Source organism: Pogoniulus pusillus, chromosome 1, assembly GCF_015220805.1.
Source record: "Pogoniulus pusillus isolate bPogPus1 chromosome 1, bPogPus1.pri, whole genome shotgun sequence".
Classification (NCBI taxonomy): domain Eukaryota; kingdom Metazoa; phylum Chordata; class Aves; order Piciformes; family Lybiidae; genus Pogoniulus; species Pogoniulus pusillus.
Window position 1 is genome coordinate 20,474,379 of NC_087264.1, and position 27,137 is coordinate 20,501,515.

The window sequence follows — 27,137 nt, forward strand, 5'->3', positions numbered from 1 at the left end:
CAGACATGGTAGTGAGGGCTGATTCCTTCCTTCACGGCTGCTTCTGATCTCCCATCTCATTTCTCAGAGCTGGTCTTAAGACTCTCCACCTGCATGCCAGCAGCAAGCTGATTTTCCATGCTGCATTAAGTGCCTGGTGTGACAAAAGTGCTTAAAGTTAGTGGGCGAGAGTCCTCCCCAACCTGCAAGAGGGATTTTAAGGCTTTAACTGAGCTCCTGCTGGTGTGGGGATGATGTAGATGATGGCACCACAGATGGTTGTACACACCATGGGCCTGCAATGACACCCATATGGCTTCATGGTCCCCCTGCTCTCTGATGTGCTTTTCTAGGGGCTGTCTCCATCCCTGTGCAGCCAAGCACAGCCTGTGGTGTCTCAGGAGCAATGGTGGTGTTGGTTTGGCTAGAATGGGATTAATGAAAGATGCTGCTCCTGGGGAGGAATAACCCCTGCAGCAGTACAGCCTAGGGGGCTGATCTGCTGGAAGGCAGCTGTGAAGAGGAGGACCTGGGACTGCCAGCAGACAAGAAGTTCACTGTGAGCCAGCAATGTGCCCTTGTGGCCAGGAAGGCCAGTGGTCTCCTACGTTCTATTAAGATGAGTATGGCCAGCAGATCAAGGGAGGCTCTTCTCCCCCTCAACTAGGTCCCAGTGGGGCCTCATCTAGACGACTGGGTCCAGTTCTGGGCTAGTATGTGAGCCAAATTTTCTACCAATAATGATAGCTCCCCAGTTCAAGAGAGACAAGGAACTACTGGAGACACTTCTGTGGAGGTTCCAAGGGTGCTGAGGGGCCTGGAGCATCTCTGCAAGGAGGAAAGGCAGAGAGGCCTGGGGCTGTTGAGCCTGGAGGAGAGCAGCCTGAGAGGGGATCTGATCAGTGCTCAGCTACAATAGCTAAATGGTGGCAGACAAAAAGTGTTGCCCAGACTCTTCTCAGCAGTGACCAACAACAGCAATGGGCACAAACTGGAACCCAGAAGATTCCATCTGAACAAGAGGAGAAACTTCTTCAGTGTGAGGGTGCTGGAGCCCTGGAACAGGCTGCCCAGAGAGGCTGTGCTCTCCTCTGGAGAGATTCTAAACGCACCTGGATGTTGTGATCCCGGGCAACCTGCTGTGGGTGCCCCTGCTTTAGCAGCAAGGTTGGAGTGGATGATCTCCAGAGGTCCCTTCCAACCCCCAGCAGTCTGTGATTCTGTGAAGACATCTGACTTTTCCTTGCTGTAAAACAACACCCTGCTGCAGGTGCATCTTAATCACCTCTCTGCAGGATGCCTCTCTCTGTACTTCCCCCAGGAACGCCTTCTGCAAAGGAAAAGGGGTGAGGAGGAATGCCAACACAACCTGTCCCCTCCTGTCAGCACTGGCTTTCCTGCAGTGACTGCTGAGCTAGTGGAGGACCCAGCAGAGCAGTTCCCTGGCTTGCAGTGCTAAAGCTGGGGTGTGCTGGAGGGGTGTGAGCGGCGCCGGAGCGCGTCGGGCTGGAGCTATGGCAGTGCCTTACCCTCAGATGTCTGGAGGACCAGGGTCTTGCTGTAGGGGCTGACTCCTGATTTGTTGAAGGCTTTGACACGTGCGCTGTAGGTGCTGTTGAAGTGAAGCCCATCCACCGTGCACATGGTCTCCTTGCCCACATACACCTCCTGCAAAGCAAGCACTGTTAGTGACCAGAGCATGGAGTGCCAGGGCTAGAACAGCTCCCCATAGCAGCTCCCAGAAGTCATCATACTCAGGGTTCAGCCATGGTCTGCTACCCAGGAGCAGTGGACAGAGCTAAAGTACAGCAAAGTGACCCTAAGACTTGATCCTTGACAAGACTGCATCTGCACTCAACTCTGGTGAGAATCTAGCTGCAGTGCTGGGGCCAGCTGTGGAGTTCTCAGCACAGCCAAGATATGGACCTCTTGGAGCAGGGGCAGAGAAGGCTACAACAATGATGGGAGGTCTGGAAGCCCTCTGTTGTGAGGCTGGTTTGAGCACCATTTGGCGCTGTGTGATTGCAGCCCAGAGCCAGCTGTGGCCTGGGCTGATCCCCAGCAGTGTGGGCAGCAGGTGGGGGGAGGGGAATCTGCCTCTCTGCTCTCTTCTGCTGAGACCCCACCTGCAGTGCTGGGGCCAGTACTGGAGTCCTCAGCACAGCCAAGATATGGACCTCTTGGAGCAGAAGCAGAGGAGGCCACAGCAATGATGGGAGGGCTGGAAGCCCTCTGCTGTGAGGCCAGGCTGAGAGAGCTTGGGTTTTTCAGCCTGGAGAAGAGAAGGCTCCAGGGAGACCTTCTGTTGGCCTTTCAGTGCTTAAAGAGGCTGATCAGAAAGGTGGGGACAGACTTTTTAATAGGTTCTGTTGTGCCAGGACAAAGGGTGATGGTTTGAACTAAAAAAAGACAAATTCAGACTGGAGGGAAGGAAGAAATTTTTGATGCTGAGGGTGGTGAGACCCTGTCCCAGGTTGCCCAGAGAGGTGGTAGATGCCCCATTCCTGGAACCATTCCAGGTCAGGTTGTCTGGGTCTATGAGCAACCTGCTCTAGCTGCATGTGTCCCTGCTGACTGCAGGGGGCTTGGACTAGATGACTTTTAAAGGTCCCTTCCACCTCAAACCATCCTGCAATTCCATGAAGAGAAGCAGGAAGTTTTGGCCTTGGTGGAGTATCTTGGCTGCTTGGTAAATCTCTGGATCAATTCTCAGTTGAATCCCTTAGAAAACACTCCTTGGAGCACAAGGATGGATGAGAGCAGAGCAGCTGGGACTGACTTCATGCTCCTATCACCTACCCTGAACTGGCCGCCGTTGCCATCATCGAGCTCCAAGATGTAACCTTCCACTTGCACTGTAGACAAGGGAGGCTGCTTCCAGGACAAGGTGGCACTGTTGTTGTGGGTGCAACACTCCTCGAGCTGCAGGATCGGGGGGGCCGGCACTGGGGAGGAAACTAAACACAAATTAGTGTAACCCTGGCTGCCGGCAGCAGAGAGTAGGAGCATGGTGTGGGGGCGACCAGGGCAGGCACGTTCCAGCTGGAGCAGCGGAGCCAGCAGGGCACAGGGGACATAACTGTGGTGTCGTGGGGGTGAGGAAGAGAGGCAGCAGAGAGGAAAGTTCTTCAAACAAGCTCCACCAAATTCCTTCACCCCACAGCCTGCTGAAGCTGAGATTTCCTTGGAGCTTGTCTGAGTTTTTCTTCTTCTTCTTCCTGTTTTCTAAAGCATTTTGGTGACATTTGGCAGCATGACAAATTTCTGTGGCACTCAGTGGCAGGACAAAGGGCAACAGGCAGAAACTGGAACCCAGGAGCTTTCATCTGAACAGGAGGAAGAAATTCTTTGCTGTGAGGGTGTTGGAGCCCTGCAGCAGCCTGCCCAGAGAGGTTGTGCATTCTCCTTCTCAGGAGAGATCCCAAACCCACCTGGACTTTGTGGTCATGGGCAATCTGCTGTGGGTACCCCTTCTTTAGCAAGGGGGTTGGACTGGATGATCTCCAGCAGTCACTTCCAACCCCTACCATGCTGTAATTCTGTAACTCTTCACAGTTCCAAACCTGGGACAACTTCCCACAGATGTTCTGCAGAGGTCTTTTCCAACCTCAACAATTCTATGACTCCCTGCAGCTCAGCAGCAAGCACTGCTCTGCTTTTCCATCAAACACCAAAGCACAGGCTGCTGGGTGCAAGCTGAGAAGTTGTGGGGCCTCCTTCTCTGTTGACTTCCAAGGCCTGTCTGGATGTGTTCCTGTGTGACCTGAGCTAGATTGTATGATCCTGCTCCGGCAGGAGAGTTGGACTCGATGATCTGTTTGGGTCCCTTCCAAGCCCTACCATCCTGTGAGCCTGTGAAATTAAGGGCTTGGCTAACAATGGGCAATAATGGGGGGTCCCAGCAGCCATGCCCAATGCAGCAAACACCAGTGGGGCCATGCCATCACCTGAAGATGCTTCTTAGTGTTATGGGTTGGGCAGCAGCCTTCCCGTGTCTGCCCACTGAGGAAAGCTGCTGTGTGCAAATGGCTCCTCAGCCCAGGTGTGACGAAGAGCCATGCCAGACCCACAGCTGGTGACCTTTCCTCCAGGCAGCTCATCTGCACCAGCTGATGGTTCCAGCCATGTTCAGTGCTCTCCAGAGTTTCCCTATATCACAACCAGTTTGCATCTTCTGTCAGTTTCTTGGGGCTTGCCAAGTTGCAAAATGGCTCACAGCTTGCTCTCTGCTTCCTGCAAGGTGATGTAAAGGGTGTGGGAGAGTCAGTGGAGGGAATGGAGAATGAATTAAAGCTGAAATGAAGGTTTAAAACAAAAAGGAGGAGCGGGGAGGGAGCAACACCTCTGGTGACGGGGTGTGGCTCTTTGTGTTTGGAGAGGCAACGCTAGACAGCCAGAGGCAGACACTGGTCAGCACAGAGCACGACAGAGTGTGCCAGCAGAGGTTTGAGAAGCGCCTTGTGCTGCTCCTGAGGCCCTGTTCCAAATCACTACCAGTGAGCAGAAATCGCCCTGGCTCTCCTGGCACTGCAGGGAGCTTCCTAAAGGGTTGCCAGTCAAAAAAGAAGGGCAGATGGGTGACCCAGGGGTGCAAAATACACAGGAATGGCCATAATGTCTTTGTTTTTGACATGGAGAAGGCGATTGAGGCACCCTCAGCAAGTTTGCTGATGGCAGCAAAGCTGAGTGGTGTGGCCAACATGCCTGAAGGACAGGATGGCATCCAGAAGGACATGACCAGACTTGAGAGATGGGGCCATGCAAATTTCTTGAGGTTTAACAAGGACAAGTGCAAGGTCCTGCACATGGGTCAGGGCAATCCAAGTACAGATACAGGCTGGGGGAGGAGGTGGTTGAGAACAGCCCTGAGAAGAATGACTTGGAGGTGCTGGTGGGTGAAGACCTGAGAATGAACTGGCATGGTGTGCTCACAGCCCAGACCCAGCCATGTCCTGGGCTGAACCCCAGCAGCGTGGGCAGCAGGTGGAGGGAGTGGATTCTGCCTCTCTGCTCTCTTCTGCTGAGACCCCACCTGCAGTGCAGGGGCCAGTTCTGGAGTCCTCAGCACAGCCAAGATATGGACCTCTTGGAGCAGGGTCAGAGGAGGCCACAGCAGTGATGGGAGGGCTGGAAGCCCTCTGCTGTGAGGCCAGGCTGTACGAGTTGGAGTTGTTCATCCTGGAGAAAAGAAGGCTCCAGGAAGACCTTCTAGTGACCCTTCAGTGCTTTAAGGGCCTGATCAGAAAGCTGAAGAGGGACTCTTTATCAGGGAGTGTAGTGACAGGACAAAGGATGAAAGAGGGGAGATTTAGATTAGATATCAGGACAAAACTATTTATGGTTTATGGCTGAGACCTGGTCCAGTTATGGTGAGACCCAGGCCCAGTTTACCCAGAGAGGTGATAGTTGCCCAATTCCTGGAACCATTCCAGGTGAGGTTGTCTGGGGCTCTGAGCAACCTGTTTTAGTTGCAAATGTCCCTACTGACTGTAGCTTGGACTAGATGATATTTAAGGTCCCTTCCAATCCAAACCATCCTGAGTCCAAGATTCTGTACCTCTGGCTCTGAGGAGCTCAGTGTTGCTGGGAGAGGATGAGAAACTCTCCCCTTCTGCCCTTTCCCTGCAATGGGTTGCATGGAAGCTCTGAGCCTGAGCAGAGAGAGCCTCTGAAGGGCACTGGAGATATCCTTACCTTTCATCTGCACGAAGTCGAGCTGATGGATGGACTGCAGCAGAGGGGCATTGTCAAGGTTCAGGTCGAAGTCCGTGGTCATCCGGGGTGTGAGTGTCCCCTTTCCCCACTGGTCCTCAGTTAGGTGAACTCTTCTGATGAGAGCATCTGAGATCTGGTGGCAAGGAACAGACTCAGCTTCTGAAGGCCATGGAGGCTGCATGCCCTGTCCCTACTCTGCTCTCCTCCCTCCCTGTGCCTCCCATGCTGCCGCCCGGACATCACGCATGCTTTCCAGCACTGCCTTTGGCTGGAAGCTCAGCTTGGCAGAGAGGCACCAGGAGCTCTGGAGACTATTTTAAAGGCAGGGTCTAGTACCAAAAGGACCAGCCCAGGAAGGAATGGTGGGATGCAGCTCTCAAGTGCTGCATGTCTGTCTCTCACTGGAGAGCCACAAGACAGCATGTTATGATAACTGCTCCAGAGATACACCACTGCCTGCTGCACACTGTTAGTGGAGTAAGAAATGGCTCTGTGTGCTGGTTTGAGGCTAACTGGACTATTTTAATGAGAGAAATGAGATCATTGGCTGTGAGAAGAAAATAAGAGTGCTGTCTATATTGCCCATTTGTTCTGCTGAGACAGATGAAAACAAGGACACGAACAAAGGCAAGGTCAGCCTGTGGCTGCCTCCCTGCTGTAGTAACTCCTCTGCCTGGATCTGCATAACTCAACTAATCATTCTTCTTCTAACACCCCTTGGTGACCCTTTCCAGCTCTTCCCTGCACGTAAGAGGGATCCTGAAATAAGGGAGGAGGTGAAAAGAAGGTGGGAGGTTGGTTGGGAACCCCCTCTTGGGCAGTCTGGCTGCTGGGAGGGGGTTCTGTATTTCTGTACTACCTTTAACTTGTGTACTAGTGTATATAGTTGTAAGTATCTCTGCATACATTGTGTACATTGTGCCAAGCTACAAACACAGCTTCATTCCTTCCCTTCCAGCTGCCTGAGTTAGTCTGACGGATTCCTAGCAGTGTGATGGGGGGAGGGCAGGGAAACTCCCAAACCTGTACACCCTGGCCTGCTTCTGCTTCTGTCCTGCCGTGAGCCTGGAAGTGATGTGAAGCTGACTCTGGATTTTATGGCTGGGAAATCTGGGGATATGATCCTTGGTGTAACTCCACTGCTTAACCACGGGCTCTCAGCTGTGCAATGCTCTTCCCTCTCCCCTTTGCAGCCCAGATGTGAGCCACCAACCTGCAGGAAGCCGCTGGGGTCGTTCTCCTTGATGACTTCCAGGCAATACTCCATCAGGCCTGTGGTCTGGCGCAGCTTGACCGTGCAGTGGGAGATCTGGTCCCGCACCACCTGCCGTGGGACAAGGAGAGCCCCCTCAGCAAATGTGCCGGGGACACCAAGCTGTGTGGTGTGGCAGACAGGCTGGAGGGAGGGATCCATCCAGAAGGACCTGGGCAGGCTGGAGAGGTGGGCACAAGCCAAAGTCATGAGGTTCAACAAGACCAAGGTTAAGGTCCTGTATCTGGGTCAAGGCAATGCCAAGCACCAACATAGGCTGGGCAGGGACTGGCTTGAAAGCAGCCCTGAGGAGAGGGACTTGGGGGGCTGGTGGACGAGAAGCTCAACATGTGTGCTCTTGCAGCTCAGAGAGCAAGCAGAGGCTGGGCTGCAACAGGAGAAGTATGGCCAGCAGGGTGAGGGAAGTGATCCTCTCCCTCTACTCCAGACTGCTGAGACCCCACCTGGAGTACTACATTCCGTTCTGGAGCCCCTATTACAAGAGGGCTATGGAGATGCTGGAGCATGTCCAGAGAAGGGCCACGAGGATCCTCAGAGGGCTGCAGCAGCTCTGCTATGAGGAGAGACTGAAAGAGTTGGGGCTGTGCAGTCTGGAGAGGAGCAGGCTCTGAGGTGACCTTATTGTGCCCTTTCAGTATCTTAAGAGGGCTACAAGAAATCTGGGAAGCGACTTTTTAGGATGTCTGGTGTTGGAGAATTTCTTGCTAACAGGACACGAAATGATAAACATGAGCAACCCATGCTGGGAAGTGTCCTTGAGTCCATCTTGGGAGTTAAGATACCAGGCGCTGGGTAGCACCCCCCACATGCAGCTGCAGGGGGTGGAGTGCCAGCTGCATGTGGGCAGAGTTAGCCAGCCCCAGAGGCTGGCCCTCAGATTGGTATGGTATATTACCCTGTCCATGCCCCACATGTAACCCTGTACCCTCTATATGTAACCAATCCTGGTGGAGCACACCTCTTGCAAGAAAGCATATAACTCACTGTACGTGGAAATGAAGTGGGACTGTGACCATCTAACCATACTGGTGAACACAGAGTCACTTTACCCAGGTGCTCCAACGACAGTCAGGTAGTGGTAGGGCTGGGGGGAATGGAAACAAGCTAGAAATGAGTAGATTCAGACTGGATGTTAGGAAGAAGTTGTTCAGCATGAGGGTGGTCAGAGCCTGGAAGGGGTTGCCCAGGGAGGTGGTGGAAGCTTCATCCCTGGAGGTGTTTAAAGCCGGATTGGATGAGGCTGTAGGCAGCCTGATCTAGTGTGAGGTGTCCCTGCCCATGGCAGGGGGCTTGGAACTGGATGATCCTTGTGGTCCCTTCCAACCCTGACTGATTCTATGATTCTAAGGAGAGCAGCATGGCTCGGAGAGCTCTGGGAGGTGAGGAGCAAATGGGCTGTGGTGCTGTATGGGCACAGGGATGGGGTCACAGCAACGTCCAGTGAGATAAAGACCCAAGGGAGGAGAAAAAAGCAGAACTGGCTAAGCCTCAAACACCGAACTGCAGCTCCTCAAAAACCTGGTGAACAACAACAAGTCTTGTTTGGCTCAAAATCATTAACCCATGTAATTATTCAAAGCAGGAGGGCAGCTCCACGCTCTGTCTTTAATTAAAGACAGCTTCCAAATGACAGCTTGTGAACTGCTGTGAAAGCAAAGTCTACCTTCATGGAAACACAGCTGCTGCTGCACCCTCTGTGGGGCTGCCCCATCCATCCCCAGGGCTGTGGGGCTGGCTGCAGAGCAGCTGCACTCAACCACCCTGGGGCGAGCTGCAAGCTTCACATTTTGGTTATTTCCAAGAGGAATGAACACACACACACAGAGTTTCAGCTCTCCAGTCAGATGTTTGAGATGCTCATTGGCCCATCAGCTGAGCTGGACCACGATGAAGAATTGCCTCATTTTCACCACTGGCAGCAGTGGGAGCCCGGGGATAAGGTCAGAGGGAGGTGTGCCAAGGAAAGACAAAGCCTGCTTGCCTTGTGGCAGGGATCCCTAGGGCACACCAAGCCCTGCCTGGGGCTGTGCAGGCTGCGTGCCAAAGCACATCTTCTTGCACTCACGGATGGCTCCCCCAGGGGAATGTGCTTCAGCACTGGCTATCAGAGAATCACTGAATGTTAGGGTTAGAAGGGACCTCTGGAGATTATTGAGTTTAAAACCCTCTGCCACAGCAAGGTCATGCAGAGCAAGCATGGAATACAAGGAACTAGGTTTGGTCAACACCTGTGTGCTCTGCTGGCCTTCTCTGAAAGCCAGCAAGGAGGACAAGGGGCAACAGGCACCAACTGGAACCCAGGAGGTTCACAGGCTCACAGGATGTTAGGGGCTGGAAGGGACTCAAGGAGATCATCCAGTCCAACTCCCCTGCCAGAGCAGGACAATCCTATCTAACACAGGTCACACAGGAACACATCCAGACAGGCCTGAAAGGCTCCAGAGGAGACCCCAAAACCTCCCTGGAGAGCCTGTTCCAGTGCTCTGGGATCCTTACAGGAAAGAAGTTCCTCCTTGCATTGAGGTGGAACCTCTTTTGCTGCAACTTACAGCCTGAAAAGGAGGAAGAAATTTTCCATGAGGATGCTGGAACCCTGGAGCAGGTTGCCCAGAGAGGTTGTGGAGTCTCCTTCTCTGGAGATTCCAAACCCACACAGAAATTGTGCTCCTGGGCAATCTGCTGTGGCTGACCCTGCTTTAGCAGGGTAGTTGGACTGGAGTATCTTCAGAGGTCTCTTTTAACCCCCAGCAGTCTGGGATTCTGTGAGAGGGTTCAGGTTTGGGTAGTGTGTGAGTGAGTTTGGGGCCTGGGGCCTCAGGCTGTATCCCTGCAGAAGAAGACACTGCAGGTCTGCATCTACAGGATTTCTGCAACAGGACATTGGCAGAACTGCTCCAGAAGAATGATTTTATGCTTTAAAGGAACATGCCCATGGCAGCTAATTTGTTTTTTTTTTTGTTTTTGGTCTGGAAGAGCTCTAAAGCTGTGTGAAGTTCTCCCCTAGGGCTGAACAAAGCCATGCAGCTCTAGAATCCACAGATAATAAAGATGAGTTTCTCCTCTGCAGCTGCAGCCTGATGGAAAAAGCTGCAATAAGCAGTCAGTAACAGTCACAGAATCACAGAAACATGCAGGTTAGCAAAGCCCCTCAGGATCACAAAGCCCAACCTACGACCCCACTCTACAAGATTCCCCTTAAACCATCTCCCTCAGCACTCCATCCAAATGACCCTTAAACACATCCAGGGTGGGTGACTCCACCACCTCCCTGGGAAACTCATTTCTGAAGGGACAGCTGTATCCTCTGCACCAGAGCTGGTGAATCCCAGTTCCATGTCAGTGCTAGAATGGCCACCCTAGGCTGAGGAGCACCTTCCCCTGTGAACACTGCTGCCTCCTGAAAGGTGCTGGAAGGTGTCCAGAGAAGGGCAGCAAGGCTGGGGAGGGGCCTGGAGCACAGCCCTGTAAGGAGAGGCTGAGGGAGCTGGGGGTGTGCAGCCTGCAGAAGAGGAGGCTCAGGGCAGAGCTCATTGCTGTCTACAGCTACCTGAAGGGAGGTTGTAGCCAGGTGGGCTTGGTCTCTTCTGCCAGGCAACCAGCAACAGAACAAGGGGACACAGGCTCAAATTGTGCTGGGAGAGGTCTAGGCTGGATGTTAGGAAGAAGTTCTTCACAGCAAGAGTGATTGGCATTGGAATGGGCTGGCCAGGGAGGTGGTGGAGTCACGATCCCTAGAGGTGTTTAAGAGGAGGCTCGATGAGGCACTTAGTGCCATGGTTCAGTTAATTAGAAGGGTTATGTGATGAGTTGGACTCAATGATCTTAGAAGTCTTTTCCAACCTGGTTAATTCTGTGATTCTGTGGAGTGAGGTGGGAGCTGGCCTCTTTACCCTAGTAGCAAGTGACAGGATGAGAGGAAATGGCCTCAAGTTGCAACAGGAGAGGTTTAGGTCAGACAATAAGAGAAACTTCTTCACTGAAAGGGTTGCATCAGGCTCTGAAACAAACTGCCCAGGGAGGTGGTCGAGTTCCCATCCCTGGAGGTGTTTCAGAGATGCAGAGGTGTGGTGCTGAGGGACATGGTTTAGCAGGAGCCTTGGCAGATAAAAAGAATGGTTGGCCAAAGAGAGTGATTGGCATTGGAATGGGCTGCCCAGGGAGGTGGTGGAGTTGCCATCCCTGGAGGTGTTCAAGCAAAGCCTGGATGGGGCACTTAGTGCCATGGTCTAATTGACTGGGTTGGGCTGGGTGCTAGGTTGGACTGGATGATCTTGGAGGCCTCTTCCAACCTGGTTGATTCTATGACTCCATGATCTTAAAGGTCTTTTCCTAGTAGAACCATTATAGAATCAAAGAACAGAATCATAGAATCAAAGAACAGAATCATAGAATCAGTCAGGGTTGGAAGGGACCACAAGGATCATCTAGTTCCAACCTCCCTGCCATGGGCAGGGACACCCTACCCTAGATCAGATTCTATGATCCCTGTGGTTGGAGGGTGGGGGAAATGAAATGAAGCCTCCTGTGGTGAAGGAAGCTGGGCTTCAGCAGAGGTGGTGCCTCCTGCAGGGCAATCAATCACACTGAGTGCTGGTTAATTACAGTTTAATCACCGCTACTTCATCACCTCGCAGGAAGAAAAGAATTGATGCTCTTGCAACCTGGGACAACATATCAGCTGCTACTGTGAAACGCCAGGAGGCCTTCTAGCCAGCTCCCGAGTTTCGGGGAGCAGACACTCCTTGCTGCTTTTATCAACGCCAGGCTATGTTCTCAGCTTGTCTGTCGGGTGGGCAAGACAGCAGGGGGAGCTCCCATATTGCTCCTCTGGACCAAGGCATGCACAGAGGCGTGCAGAGATGCTGGTGAGAGCAGGCTAGCCAGCAGGGTCACAGAATCATACACTCATAGCATCAACCAGGTTGGAAGAGACCTAGCACCAACCTAGCACCCAGCCCTATCTAATCAACTAGACCATGGCACAAGTGCCTCAACCAGTCTTTGCTTGAAGGAAGGTTGTAGATGCTCCCTCCCTGGAAGTGTTCAAGGCCAGGCTGGATGAGGCCTTGAATGACCTGTTCTAGTGGGAGGTGTCCCTGCTATGGCAGGGGAAGTGGAACTGGATGAGCTTTGAGGTCCCCTCCAACCTAAACCATTCTATGATTCTATCTCCAGGGACAGCAACTCCACCACCTCCCTGGGCAGCCCATTCCAATGCCAATCACTCTCTCTGCCAACAACTTCCTCCTAACATCCAGCCTAGACCTGCCCTGGCACAGCTTGAGACTGTGTCCCCTTGTTCTGTTGCTGGTTGCCTGGCAGAAGAGACCAACCCCACCTGGCTACAGCCTCCCTTCAGGTAGCTGTAGACAGCAATGAGGTCTGCCCTGAGCCTCCTCTTCTGCAGGCTGCACACCCCCAGCTCCCTCAGCCTCTCCTCACAGGGCACTGCTCCAGGCCCCTCCCCAGCCTTGGTGCCCTTCTCTGGACACCTTCCAGTACCTCAACATCTCTCTTGGACTGAGTGGCACAGAACTGGACACAGCACTCAAGGTGTGGCCTGAGCAGTGCTCAGTACAGGGTGCCCTCAGCACATACCAGTTTTGGCTTTGATCCCTGTCCTTACAAGGAAGAGTTCATTCAGTGCCCATTTCTAACACTTGAGTGCACTGGAATGGCTCTGCTAGGATGGGGCAGAAGCAGCAGCTGGTCCTGGAGATCTGACTCCTGCACTGACCTATTCCAAAAGTGTGGGCAAGCCCCTGGACTTCCATTCTCAGGTCACAGTCCTCCAGGGTGGGATCCAGATGGGGGGATCGGGTGGGGGTGAAAAGCCCTGCAGCAGCCTGCAGGCTCTGCCATGCAACACAAGGCAGTCCCTTGCATTCACAGAATCACAGAATGGTTTAGGTTGGAAGAGACCTCAAAGCTCAGCCAGTTCCACTTCCCCTGCCATAGCAGGGACACCTCCCACTAGAACAGGTCACTCAAGGCCTCATCCAATCTGCCCTTGAACAGCTTCAGGGAGGTTGTGGAGCACAGAAGCACAGAATGTGATCAAAGCTTCTGTGCTCCACAACCTCCCTGGGCAACCTGTGCCAGTGTCTCACCACCCTCACTGGAAAGAACCCTTTCCTAACATCCAGCTTCAATCCCCCCTCTGCCACTTTATACCCATTCCTTCTCATCCTGTCATTACCAGACCTTGTCAATAGTCCCTCCCTAGCCCTCCTGTAGGCCCCCTTCAGATACTGGAAGGCCACTTCAAGGTCTGCTCAATGCCTTCCATTCTCCAGGCTGCAGAGCCCCAACTCTCGTAGCCTGTCCTCACAGCACAGCTGCTGCAGCCCTCTCAGCATCTTCGTGGCCTGTGCATTGGTTTGATCCCTTCTGCCCAGGCTGCAGAGACCACTGGTCATGTGGATCAAAGACTCACAGGAGGCTTTGGGTTGGAAGGGCTTTTTAAATGTCATCTATTGCAACTCCCCTGCAGTCAGCAGGGACATCTGCAACTACAACAGGTTGCTCACAGCCCCAAACAACCTGACCAAGAATGGTTCCAGGAATGGAGCATCTGACACCTCTCTGGACAACCTGGACCAGGGTTTTCACCACCCTCCCCATGAAGAATTTCTTCCTTACGTCTAATCTAAATCCACCCGTCTTCATCCTGGCACTACATTCCCTGATAAAGGGTCTTTCTCCACATGTTGGGTCTCCTGGATCATGGTGTAACTGAGCAGATCATCTCACTCAGTGTGAGATGAGCCCAGCTGTGGGTTCTAACCTTGCTGTTAGTTATCCAGATTGGACTGACTAAGCCAGACCAAGTTTGGGTTTCTTTGCCTTTTTTTTTCCTCTGGGATGCAAATGGGCAAGTGAGGAAACCCACCCCAAATGCCCAGAAAAGCAGTCTCCTTCATTCACATGAGGCCCCTCTCCAGGGCAATGCACATGCCCCCAGGAAAAATGGGATTGGTGAAACCATCTTATCTTCTTTGCAGCTTAAATCTCTGTCTGGTTTGCCTGGGATAATGAATTTGTGAGCCTCTCTCTGCCTGAGTAGATGCTTTTGAAGCATTACCATTGGAACTGCCATCTGCCACCAGCCAGACTTGAGCCTCCAAGAAATAGCACTTGCTTAGTGAGGCACAGTGTTCCAGGACAGCCCTGGACACGTGGCTGGCTCCCTGGACACCCACTTGGCCAGGTGTTAGGGGTGAGGGAAGGGGACCTGTCACCACTGCTTTGGTGTCATATGGGCTTCCTGGTACTGTCTGAAAGGAGAGAGATGAGCCTGGAGATCAAAGAGTCATAAAGGTTGGGAAAGACCTTTTAGAGCCTCAAGTCCAACCATTCACCCAGCACTCCTGAGTGCACCACTAAAACCAGGTGAATCAACCAGGTTGGAAGAGACCTCCAAGCTCATCCAGTCCAACCTAGCACCCAGCCCCAGCCAATCAAGTAGACCATGGCACTAAGTGCCCCATCCAGGCTTTGCTTGAACACCTCCAGGGACTGCTACTCCACCACCTCCCTGGGCAGCCCATTCCAATGACATGTCCTCAGCAACACATCTACCCAGCTTCTAAATCCTTCCAGGCATGGAGACTCCATCACTGCCCTGGGCAGCCTGTTCCAGGGCTTGACAACCCTTCTGGGGAAGAAATTGTTCCTCGGGTCAAACCTAAAGCTCCTCTGGTGCAACCTGAGGCCATCTCCTCTTGTCCTCTCACCATTTGCTATGTGGGAGAAGAGACCAACCCCCACCTATCTCCAACCTCCTTTCAGTGAGTTGCAAAGGGCCCTCAGCCTCCTGTTCTCCACACTGAACAATCCCAGTTCTCTCAGGAGCTTCCCCTCTTCCAGCAGCAGGGTGAGGTGAGGCCAGTATCAGGCAGCTCCAGGCCGATTAATTACAGAGCTTCCTGGCAGATTATCCGTGCTAATCAAGGTCTGTTTGGGAATGGAAGTGCTTGCTGTCAGCTGCCTGCAATCTTTACATATGTGGGTGCAAGCTAAGGCTCAAGAAATTCCAGTTAAACAGAAGTAAAAGCTTTTTCACCTCACCACACACATACACACACATCGAGGTGATCAAAGACCAAACCAGACAGGCTATGGAATTTCCAACCCTGGAGACATTCACACCCTGACTGCAGGTAGCCTGCTCTAGGTGCTCAGAAACTGCAGCCAAAGCAGCAGCAGCTGCAGCAGCTCTGTCCCAGCCCACACCTTTAGCTCCAGCGATCCTGACCTTCTGTGCTCCCCGCTGGGGCTCCAGCACATGTTCATCTGGAGAACTGGAGCATGAAGCAGCAGCTTAATTGCAGCCTCCCCCCCGGCAGGAAAGCTGACACTGGAGATCCATGGTCGCTTCATCACCAGAGAACTGTTTTCAAGGCAAGATGAACCTCCTGAAGCTCTACAGGGACAAATGCAGGGTCCTGCATCTGGGGAGGAGTAACCCCTGCACCAGTGTAGGTGAGGTGGTGGAGTCACCATCCCTGGAGGTGTTTAAGAAAAGCCTGGATGAGGCACTTAGTGCCATGGTCTGGTTGACTGGATAGAGCTGGGTGCTAGGTTGGGGTGGATGAGCTTGGAGGTCTCTTCCAACTTGGTTGGTTCTATGATTCTATGAGGGGGTGACCTGCTGGAAAGCAGCTCTGCAGAGAAAGACCTGAGAGTGCTGATGGACAAGTTCACCATGAGCCAGCAATATGTCCTCATGGCCAGGAAGACCAACAGTCTCCTGGGGTGCAGTGAGGAGAGTGTGGCTGTCAGGCTGAAGGAGGTTCTCTTCCTCCTCTGCCCTAAGGTCCAGTTTTCAGACCCCAGTTCAAGACTGAAGACTGCTGAAGAGAGTTGAGAGGAGGTTCCAAAGATACTGAGAAGCCTGGAGCATCTAGGAAGGGGCTTGTGGCTTGGCAGGTGAGATTTGGGCAGTTCCATGCATTTTATTTGTGGATTTAAAAAAAATTGGGTTTGGGTTTGGTTGGGGTTTTGTTTTGTTTTTGTTTCCTTTTATTTTTTTCCCAGGTAGGTATCAAAGGAGGCAAGAGCCAGAACCTGGCTGCTAATTATCAGACTGGACATGAGGAGGAAATTATTCATAATGAGAGTGGTGAGAGCCTGGAATGGGTTGCCCAGGGAGGTGGTTGAGGCCCCATCTTTGGAAGTGTTTAAGGCCAGGCTGTCTGAGGCTGTGTGCAGCCTGCTCTAGGGTAGGGTGTCCCTGCCCATGGCAGGGGGGTTGGAACTGGCTGATCCTTGTGGTCCCTTCCAACCCTGACTGATTCTACGATTCTATGCCACCTATTAAAAAGTCTTTTGCTGTGCCCTCACAGCTCAGCTGCTACCTCAAAAATGTCTTTCAAGAGCTTTCCTTCCCTGTGAGATGACTTTGGCTGCAATTTACATTTTAATGCAGCTCCTAGCAGGCAAGAACATCTGCTATCATCTCTACTTTAGGTCTTCTTCACCTACCTCCTCTTTTTTTGTCCATGCTTGCTTAGATAACAGGTTTCTAAGGCACTCAACTTCACTTGAACCTTGTCTCCTCAGTACCCAAGTCTTGCCAGGGATAGAATTGTTTGGTTGAAAAAGACCTTTAAGACCATCAATCTTTAAGACCAACCATCAGTCTAAGACCACTGTGGTCATTAAACCATATCCCCAAGTGCCATATCCACAGGTTTCTTGAACACCTCCAGGGATGTTACATTCACCACTTCCCTGGGCAGCCTGTTCCAATGCTTAACCACTCTAGATGAAGCTGTGTGGCACAGTCGACTTGCTAGAGGGCAAGGATGCCATTCAGAGGGACCTGGACAGGCTGGAGAAGTGGGCCCAGGCCAACCTCATGACATTCAACAAGGCCATGTGTAAGGTCCTGCACTGGGTGCAATCTCAAGCACAACTCCAGGCTGGGTGTGGAATGGCTGAGAGCAGCCCTGAGGAAAAGGACCTGGGGGTTTGGGGTGGTGCAAAGCTCAACATGAGCCTGCAGTGGGAGTGCAGCCCAGACAGCAGCCCTGTGCTGGGCTGCAGCAAGAGCAGTGTGGGCAGCAGGGCAAGGGAGGGGATTCTGCCCCTTGGCTCTGCTCTCCTCACACCCCACCTGCAGTCCTGGGTGCAGTTCTGGAGCCCCCAGCACAAGGACATGGAACTGTTGGAGCCAGTCCAGAGGAGGCCACCAAGATGCTGAGAGGGCTGCAGCAGCTCTGCTTTGAGGACAGGCTGAGAGAGTTGGGGCTCTGCAGCCTGGAGAAGAGAAGGCTTCCAGGAGACCTTAGAGTGGCCTTCCAGGATCTGAAGGGGGCTACAGGAGGGCTGGGGAGGGACTACTGACAGGACAAGGTGCAATGGGTTTAAACTTGAAGAGGGGAGATTTAAAGTAGATATTAGGAAGAAGTTGTTTGCAGTGAGGGTGGTGAGACACTGGCACAGGATGCCCAGGGAGTTTGTGGAGCACAGAAGCACAGAATGTGATCATAGAACACCCTGGAGGTGTTCAAGGCCAGGTTGGATGAGGCCTTGAGCAACCTGTTCTAGTGGGAGGTATCCCTGCCTATGGCAGGTGGTTGGAACTGGCTGAGCTTTGAGGTCCCTTCCAACCTAAACCATTCTGTAGTTCTATGATTCTTTCAGAAAAGAAACTTTTCCTAACATCCAACCTAAAGCTGCCCTGGCACAATTTCAGACTATATTTCCTGGATGTCATGAGGAAGACATGGAGCCAGCTCATCCTGGGTACACCTTGGCTGGGGTATGGTGACCTGCACAGCCATGGGGGTGGAGGGTCCTGTGATGGGTTTTTTTTTCCCAAACCCAGATGGAAAAATCCCTGGGACAGATCCTAAGGGTTTGATTGTGCTGTATCGCACAATCAGGCATCCTCAGAGCAGTTCCAGGTGGATGTTTCCATGGTGATTTGCCTCTTGTTGGGAGAGAAGGATTAGGCTGAAGCTAGGAAAGCAATGCTGCTGGGCTAACAATCCTGTGGCATGGCACAGACTGCATCAGGTTGGAAGAGACCCTCAAAGGTCATCTTGTCCCTCAGACGAACAGGGATACCTTCAACCAGATCAGGCTGCCCAGGACCACACAAAGTCTGATCCTAGAGGCTTGTCCTGCCTGTTCTGATTTAAGGCACCAGGAAGTGTGGCAAGGTGCCACATCAGAAAGCAGGGGACAGACTTTTGAGCAGGGTATGTTCTGACAGGACAAGGGCTAATGACTTAAAGAAGAAGACTCAAACTGAAGAGAAGGAAGAAGTATTTGGCTCAGTGAAGCCCTGGCTCAGCCTGCCCAGAGAGGTGGTAGATGCCCCATCCCTGGAACCATTCCAGGTCAGGTTGTCTGGGTCTATGAGCAACCTGATCTAGTTGCAGATGTCCCTGCTGCCTGCAGGAGGTTGGCCTAGATGACCTTTAAAGGTCCCTTCCACCCCAAACCATTCTGTGCTTCTATGTCCTGCTTAAATCCCACTGTTAATCCATAGCCAAGCACAGGGGGAGGGTGCAGAAGGAGAGGGAAATGTCCTTTCCCTCCCAGCCACTGCACGCTCTGCAGTAATTAGCGCTGGCCCCAGGCAGACCTGGATTTGTGCCTGTCTCCATGAGATGTGTGTCAAGTCAGCCCAGGTCACTCGTAAAGCCCAGCTCCGGGTGCCACACAGCAGCGGGGACTTAGGCTCTGCAGCCAAAGGCGCCTGTGGCAGGGTGCCAGCCAAGGGCTCCGTGCCTCTGTGCCGCGTCTCCTCCTCGCTCACGCCGTGTCACACCATGCCATGATGGCCGGCGTCCCAGTAGGCAGGAGGGGGAGAGATCGAGGGCAGCCAGGGTGCTGTGGCTCCACGCTGTCTGCTGGAGCAGCTAGCTGGGATCTGAAAGGGCTCCTAGGTGGCACAGCTCAGTGGACAATCCATCTGCTCATTTCCTCAGCTCAGATGCTCTGGGGATGTGGTAGTGGCAAGTGGACACACAGGCCAGGCTAGGATGCTCTGCACTGGTTTCCTATGGGAACGGGTGAAGCTATCACCTGTTGCAGTTGCAGGTGTTCTGAGACTCTCTTCCCCCTCTACTCTGTCCTGGTGAGGCCATATCTGGAGAACTGTGTCCAGTTCTGGGCTCCCCACTTCAAGTGGGACAGGGATATAGAAGAGAATGTCCAACAGAGGCTGCGAGGATGCTGAAGGGAGTGGAACATAGAATCATACAGTCATAGAATCAACCAGGTTGGAAGAGACCTCCAAGCTCATCCAGCCCAACCTAGCACCCAGCCCTGTCCAGTCAACCAGACCATGGCACTAAGTGCCTCTGCCAGGCTTTGCTTGAACACCTCCAGGGATGGCAACTCCACCACCTCCCTGGGCAGCCCATTCCAATGCCAATCACTCTCTCTGACAACAACTTCCTCCTAACATCCAGCCTAGACCTGCCCTGCCACAACTTGAGACTGTGTCCCCTTCTTCTGTTGCTGCTTGCCTGGCAGCAGAGCCCAACCCCACCTGGTTACAGCCTCCCTTCAGACAATTGTCTCATGTTCAGCTGCTATCTACCAGTACTCTCACATCCCTCTCTGCCTGGCTGCTCTCAGCCACTCTGGCCCCAGCCTGTAGTGCTGCTTGGGGTTGTTGCGGCCAAAGTGTAGAACCCTGCACTTGGCCTTGTTCATTCTCATCCCATTGGCCTCTGCCCACCCATCCAGCCTGGCAAGGTCCCTCTGCGGGGCTCTCCTACCCTCCAACAGCTCCACACTTGCTCCTAGCTTGGTGTCATCTGCAAACTTACTGATGCTGGACTCAATCCCCAGCTCCAGATCATCAATAAAGATATTGAACGGGACTGGGCCCAGCACTGATCCCTGGGAGACACCACTAGTGACTGGCTTTGGAATCTCTTCAGAGGAGACTCCAAAACCTCCCTGGGCAACCTGCTCCAAGTCTCTGGCACTCTTACGGCAAAAAAAATTCTTCCTCCTGTTAGATACAAGCTCCTGGGTTCCCCTTGTTCTGTCACTGGGCACCACTGAAAAGAGTCTGGTGCCATCATCTGTGGCTCTGAGCTACCTGCTCTACTTGGCACATGTCCCTGCTGGCTGCAAGGTGGGGGTTGGACTAGATGACCTTTCAAGGAGAGGCTCTTCCCTGCTTTCACAAGCTGCAGAGGGGATGAGAGGTGCAGGAGACATCCTTTTTTGCCCTGCCCTTTAGCTCTTGATATGCATTGAGAAGATCCCCAAAACCTAACGTGCAAGACTCCACTGGCACTTAGATGAGTCGAGGCTGCACTACTCTCCCCACAGAAGTCCGAGACCAAGGCAGCACTGCTGGATTTATTTCCTACCACCTCCACCCCTGCAAGAATGTAAAGGGAAAATCAAGCAAATCCAGGCTAAAAATCTGCACAACCTGCAGAGCAGCAGACAGCAGCTTCTGGATCTTCAACACCAGCTGCTGTGCTGCTGCTGAGAACTGGATGGAGGCTCCTGTGACACAGCTGTGGGAGCACACAACGTCCCAGAGCCCTTCCTGACTGTGCTGCTCCCTTCCCATAGCATGTGGGCAGCTGCAAGAGCTTGGTTCTTCAGAGAGGGAGGCTTGAGGACTGATATTAAGGGTCCAATCGGAGACCCAGTTGGTGCTTCTCCTTTTAAGGGCCAGGCCTGGCTAATGGCAAAGCCCAAGAGTGGATGGGGGTGAGACAGACAAGTTGAGAGGACAGGAGCTACGTCAGGAGCAAGCAGTGGGATGCAGATCTCTTCCTCCAGCCCAGAAGTGAAAGGCCTCCTCAAGTTGTGCTGAGCAGGGAAATTGCTTTGTGCTGCTCCAGCTCTGTGAGGGTTTAATTAACCATGAAGGGGAAGAGGGAAAGAGAGCCCACCAGGCACTGGGGCCCTCTCTGGTCCTAGGAGAAAGGCTGGCAACACGGCGTGGCTCTTTGGGGCTGAGCTGTATTGTTGGACACCAAGCACTGATGCTGGGCTTGGTCCCACAAAGCTGCTATTGTCCATCTCTTGGTGGAAACACTCATAAGCCCTCGTGCTGTGGTGCCCATCATCTGCAGAAGACTGGTGGCCTCCTCCCTCACATTTAGACAGGTTTAGAAACCTCTCTGGGAGCCTCCTGGGTAGCCCCCCCCCTAAAAAAGAGTTAAGGGGGGATGCAAGTGGTGTCAGAGAAGAGACGAGGATGTTTCTAGCCAGAAGGCTGAAGTGCTCTTGGAAGAGGAACTCTGGAAGCACAGAGTGAAATGCCTCAGCTGGCTCTTATCAGTGATGGCCAGGATGCCACTACCTTGTCCAGCAGATACTGGGCAGCTGCTCCACCACTCTCAGGTGAGGTGTGGCCCTTTGCTTCCTTTCTCACCCCCAAAACAGCTGAAAAGACACAGTGTAGTAACTGCAGGAACATCTAACCTCAACACCTCAGCCCCTTCAATGTCAACAACTCCCCTCTCAGTGCAACCACCACCCTGAGGCCACGAGGTTCTTCACCACACAGAAGACAACAATTCCTGCTTCTGCCTGATGACTGAAGTGGTGTCACACAACACCAAGTGCTCCAAAACTTCAGCTGAAGCCAGCAAAAGCATTCAGCACCCTGCAGGATCATGCCAGTAGCTCAGAAGAGATATGGAATGTGAGCATGCTCTAGGCATGGTTCTGCTGTCCTAATATCTAGGAACTGGCCCATTGGTGGGAAGACTTCAGTGGGAACCAGCCTGGGGGAAGCAGGACTTTGCTCAGGGCCTGTCACACTGGAATTCAGCTAACATGAGAAGTGAGAAGAGAAACTTTCCAGAGACTTCCCCAATCCTTTCAACCCCACCAAACAGCATCATCAACAGCAGGGACTCACCTTCAGCTTGTGCTCGTGCTCCTTGTTGACCCGAGACAGCAGCTGGGCTTTCCTTCTGTTGAGGGCATCAATGAGGGCATCACACTGGGCTACAAGGCAGGCCTCGAACTCCACACTGTTCTCCTGCAGGGCAGAGCAAAGCATCACAGTCTAAGGCCAAGTGCAGGGTTCTACACTTTGGCCACAACAACTCCAAGCAGCACTACAGCCTGGGGACAGAGTGGCTGGAGAGCAGCCAGGGAGACAGGGATGTGAGAGTACTGGTAGAGAGTAGCTGAAGATGAGGCAGCAGTGTGTCCAGGTGGCCAGGAGAGGCAATGGCATCCTGGCCTGCATCAGGAGCAGTGTGGCCAGCAGGACAAGGGAGGTTATTCTGCCCCTGTGCTCAGCACTGCTCAGGCCACACCTTGAGTGCTGTGTCCAGTTCTGGGCTCCTCAATTCAAGAGAGATGTTGAGGTGCTGGAATGTGTCCAGAGAAGGGCAACAAAGCTGGTGAGGGGCCTGGAACACAGCCCTGTGAGGAGAGGCTGAGGGAGCTGGGGGTGTGCAGCCTGGAGAAGAGGAGGCTCAGGGCAGAGCTCATTGCTGTCTACAGCTACCTGAAGGGAGGTTGTAGCCAGGTTGGGTTGGGCTCTTCTGCCAGACAACCAGCAACAGAACAAGGGGACACAGTCTCAAGTTGTGCCAGGGGAGGTCTAGGCTGGATGTTAGGAGGAAGTTGTTGGCAGAGAGAGTGATTGGCATTGGAATGGGCTGCCCAGGGAGGTGGTGGTGTCACCATCCCTGGAGGTGAAGAAAAGCCTGGCTGGGGCACTTAGTGCCATGGTCTGGTTGACTGGATAGGGCTGGGTGCTAGGTTGGACTGGATGAGCTTGGAGGTCTCTTCCAACCTGGCTGATTCTATGATCTTGAAGAAACTATGATCTATGATCTTGAAGGGCATGACTTCATTTTAGTTGGGAAAGCCAAACATTTCCACGAACATGTGGCATGCTTTACACCCTTGGTTCAGGACAAATGTGATGGTGGCAGGTGAACATCTTTGATTCATCCTGCCACATCCTTAGACCTATGTGAAGGGCTGAAGGTCCTCTATGACAGAAGTAGCTTTGGGAGGCGCAGGTTTTGGGAGGGAGGTAATAGAAAAAGTCAAGTGTGGGGATCCCTTTTGGGAGAGCACTCACCACACCAAGCTGGAGAGATAGGACAGAGGATGGAAGAGAGCAGCTCATCCTGGTGGGAAGGAGCTGCTCCTGGGTTAGGAGACACAGTACCTGGATTTGCTGCACCATGTTGCGGAGTTGGACCAGGAACTCTTTTGCTTCCTTGGCTCTGTCTGACAACCCGTTCAGGGCCTGGGAAAGCTGGCTCTGGAGAAGGAAGAAAGAGTGAGGTCATTTCCATGTCCTGGACTCATCCTTTGAGACATAGGAGGTTCCATGTGAACCTGAGGAAGAATTTTATCCCTGTGAGGGTGACAGAGCACTGGAACCGCCTGCCTAGGGGGGGTTGTGGAGTCTCCCTCTCTGGAGATGTTCCAGAACTGTCTGGATGTGTTCCAGTGTGATCTGCTGTAGGTGATCCTGCTCTGGCAGTGGGGCTAAACCAGATGAGCTTTCCAGGTCCCTTCCAGCCCCTGACATTCTACGATTCTATGATTCTTGTGCTGGAGAAGCTGATTTGTGTGTAATTTGGGCTGGGGAATGTTGTCCAGCACTGTCTTCCTGAGGTGTAAGGGTCACAGAGCACTGTTACTGTAAGGTCAGTACAGGTTACTGTAAGTGTCCCAGAGCACTGGAACAGGCTCCCCAGAGAGGTTGTGGAGTCTCCTTCTCTGTAGCCTTTCAAGGCCTGTCTGGATGTGTTCCTGTGTGACCTGAGCTAGATTGTTTGGTGCTGCTCTGACAGGAGAATTGGACTTGATGATCTCTTTGGATCCCTTCCAACCTCTAAGATCCTGTGAGCCTGGCTGCAACTTCCAGCAACCCACCAAGGCATCCTTCTGCCCCTGCTGCCCTGAGTGTAAGAAGAGGAAAAGGAGGGTTAGCTACCACCATGGAAGCCCTGAGTTTGGGAAGTGTGGCAGGCTGCACTGCCTGCTATCACTGCTTGCTGGTGGGCCACAGTAAACAAGTCTATAGACCAGTACGGTTGCGACTCGCCGCGAGGGTCTTCAGAAGCGATTCACTGTGAATGATGCTGAAGCCAGTTTATTGATCATAGCAGCCTGAATTCATACACTCAGCCAGTAGAGCACACCCCTACACATCAGCATAATCAGTCAGGGACGAGCCACCACATCTGCACAAGTCCATGCCTTGTTATTCTCGTTAGTGAGGTCCGTTATCTACCCCTTCTGAGATAAGGTGGCCAGCTGCATGTGAGCACCAAGGTTTGTTATCACAAGCATCTGCCTGTTGTCACTTCACATCCTTTCCCATGGCTCTCCTGCATCTGCACCCCACAACTCTTCTGCATTCCCACAGGGAAGCAGACACTCAGTGTCCACTTCCTCCACAGGCTTCCCTGGGGAATCAGGAACAAACCACATCCTAGCTAGGTCTCAAAGTGAGCCAGTCTCCACCTCTCCTAGATCTGTGCTCTCCAGAGAGCCAGACACCAAAAATCCTTTGGATCTGACCCACCTCTGCTGAGGATGATCAGCACCAGCTCCCAATCCCTCTTGAAAGCTTAGATGAAGCAGGGCCTTACAAGGAAAATAATTCTTCAGTGCGTATGCCACAGCCAGCTCCAGCTCAAGCTCAGGGGCATAACACAGGACTACTCATGGTGGTATCTTGTGCATGCTCATTTTAATGGTACCTTCCAAACATTAACTGGAGAATCTTCCCCTTTTGCTGGGATTTCAGTAAAGTTCTCTCAAGAGCTGGGAAAATCATCTGTGCTGAGCACAGAATGGATCGGGCTGGAAAGAACCTTTAAAACTCATTTAGTCTAACCCTACTTTACCTCTGTGAGATTTTGCCTTTCTGATGGGCTGCATAATGCATGCAAACACCATACAGAATTTAAGGTGTGACCTTTCTTTGTTGCAGACACAGAAGGGAGGCTGTAACAGAACAAGGGGACACAGTCTCAAGTTGTGCCGGGAGAGGTCTAGGCTGGATGTTAGGAGGAAGTTCTTCCCAGAGTGATTGGCATTGGAATGGGCTGCCCAGAGAGGTGGTGGAGTCACGATCCCTAGAGGTGTTTAAGAGGAGGCTGGATGAGGCACTCAGTGACATGGTTCAGTTAATTAGAAGGGTTATGTGATGGGTTGGACTCAATGATCTTAGAAGTCTTTTCCAACCTGGCTCTGATGTCTCCAAATTTCAAAAACCCTAAGGTGACCATCCCTCCTTGTGCCAGGTTGGCACCTGCCCTGTTATGCTGTGCTTCCCCAGATGCCAGTGCAGAAAGAACCATAGAAGTGGTTGGAAAAAGACTTTAAAATCATTGAGTCCAAATCTTAGAATTATAGAATCAATCAGGGTTGGAAGGGACCACCAAGATTATCTAGTTCCACCCTCCCTGCCATGGGCAGGGACACCTCACACTACATCAGGCTGTTCAAAGCCTCATCCAGCCTGGCCTTAAACACCTCCAGGGGTGGGGCCTCAATCACCTTCCTGGGCAACCCATTCCAGGCTCTCACCACTCTCATGCTGAAGAACTTCTTCCTAACATCCAGTCTGAATCTACCCATCTCTAGCTTGGTTCCATTCCTCCCTGTCTCAGGGAGACTCAAATATAGTTAATAGAACCAATAACAATTTATAGGATGCCTTTCCCTCTTCCCCTGAAGGTGTTGAAGCAAAGCCTGGCTGGGGCACTTAGTGCCATGGTCTAGGTGATTGGCTAGGGCTGGGTGTTAGGTTGGCCTGGGTGATCTTGGAGGTCTCTTCCAACCTGGTTGATTCTATGAATTAGATGTAGAGAGGAAAAGGCAAAACACACCCAAATAAATAGTCCCACTTCAATTTGGAAGTGAAAAGAGAAAGCTTTAACCATAAATAAAAGGTATTTGAGGTAGGGGAGTTACAAAGAGGTATAGGGGAGGGAAAACAAGATACAAAATGTATGCACACAACCAGATGGATGGCAGTGGGGTTTTTGTCTGCCTCATGGACTGAGGGCCAGGTGGTAAAACAAAGAGCAGCAGGAACAGGAGGGTGCTGCTGTCAGGCAGGGAGACAGGGCAAGAGAGAATGAAACAGGAAAGTCCTCTGTTTTTATAAGGGTCTAGAAAGGAAGGGGGAGTGGGCTAAACACTACACCTGGAGTAAGGTTCAGACCCACCCCTGGGGATGAGTCAGGAGGACTTGGGGTCAGGACTACCCCCCCAGGAGGATTAACCCTTTACACCCCCAGTCCTATCACTACCTGACATCCCAAAAAGTCCCTCCCCAGCTTTCTTGTAGACCCCCTTAAGATACTGAAAGGCTACAATAAGGTCATCTCAGAGCCTTCTCTTCTCCAGACTGATTAGCCCCAACTCCCTCAGTCTCTCTTCATAGCAAAGGTGCTTCAGCCCAGCACTACTAAGTCCCCACTAAACCATGTCCCTCGGCACCATATCTACCTAGCTTTAAACTCTTCCAGGGATGGGGACTCCACCACTGCCCTGGGCAGCCTGCTCTGTTGTCCAGCCTAAACCTTTCTTGGTGCAACTGGAGGCCACTTCCTCTTGTCTTGTCACTTAGAATCACAGAATCAGTCAGGGTTGGAAGGGACCAAAAGGATCATCTAGTTCAACTCCCCTGCCATGGGCAGGGACACCCTACCCTAGATCAGGATCACTTGTTGCTGGGGCAAACAGACCAACCCCCACCTGGCTCTGACCTCCATTCAAGGAGTTGTAGAGGGCAAGTAGGTCTCCCCTCAGCCTCCTTTTCTCCAAGCTAAACAACTTCAGTTCCCTCAGCTGCTCCTCATAAGACCTGTGCTCTAAATCTCTAGAGCAGGAGGTGAGAAAGCAGAGGGGAACAGGGGGAGTGATGGTGCAGAAAGGATGCAAGGTCACCAGAGCACAGCACCTACTGAGATGGTAGAAAAAGAACCGAGGAGGCAGCAAACGAATGGCCACCATTTAATGGCCCAGAAAATGACCTCACTGTGGCTTCCCCGGGAGATGTTAACATCACCCCAGTGAGCTCTGCATTTCCTTTGTAATTTGTCGTGCTGGAGTCATTAGGATGTGGAGCTAATCAGCGAATGCATCTCAGAGACAAATGGGATTGCTCAGCCAGCTCAGCACATCTGCCTGCCCCTCCTCCCTCCCCTCCTCAGCGAATGCTGAAGGAGAG

General features: G+C 52.5%; 1 protein-coding gene across 5 annotated transcripts in view; it reads right to left on the reverse strand.

Annotated features, from left to right (window-relative positions):
* The window catches only part of TRIM9 (tripartite motif containing 9), a 90,154-nt gene that overhangs the window by 16,881 nt on the left and 46,136 nt on the right, over positions 1-27,137 (reverse strand). For 3 of the 5 annotated variants that reach the window (XM_064143247.1, XM_064143239.1, XM_064143224.1), the window contains exons 2-7: positions 23,106-23,201; positions 21,831-21,953; positions 6,908-7,018; positions 5,674-5,827; positions 2,779-2,936; positions 1,509-1,647 (exon numbers count right to left, since the gene is read on the reverse strand). In XM_064143247.1, coding sequence (XP_063999317.1) covers positions 1,509-1,647; positions 2,779-2,936; positions 5,674-5,827; positions 6,908-7,018; positions 21,831-21,953; positions 23,106-23,201 — 781 coding nt within the window. The remainder of the gene's footprint in view (positions 1-1,508; positions 1,648-2,778; positions 2,937-5,673; positions 5,828-6,907; positions 7,019-21,830; positions 21,954-23,105; positions 23,202-27,137) is intronic. The other 2 variants (XM_064143258.1, XM_064143230.1) reach the window with 1 other exon arrangement.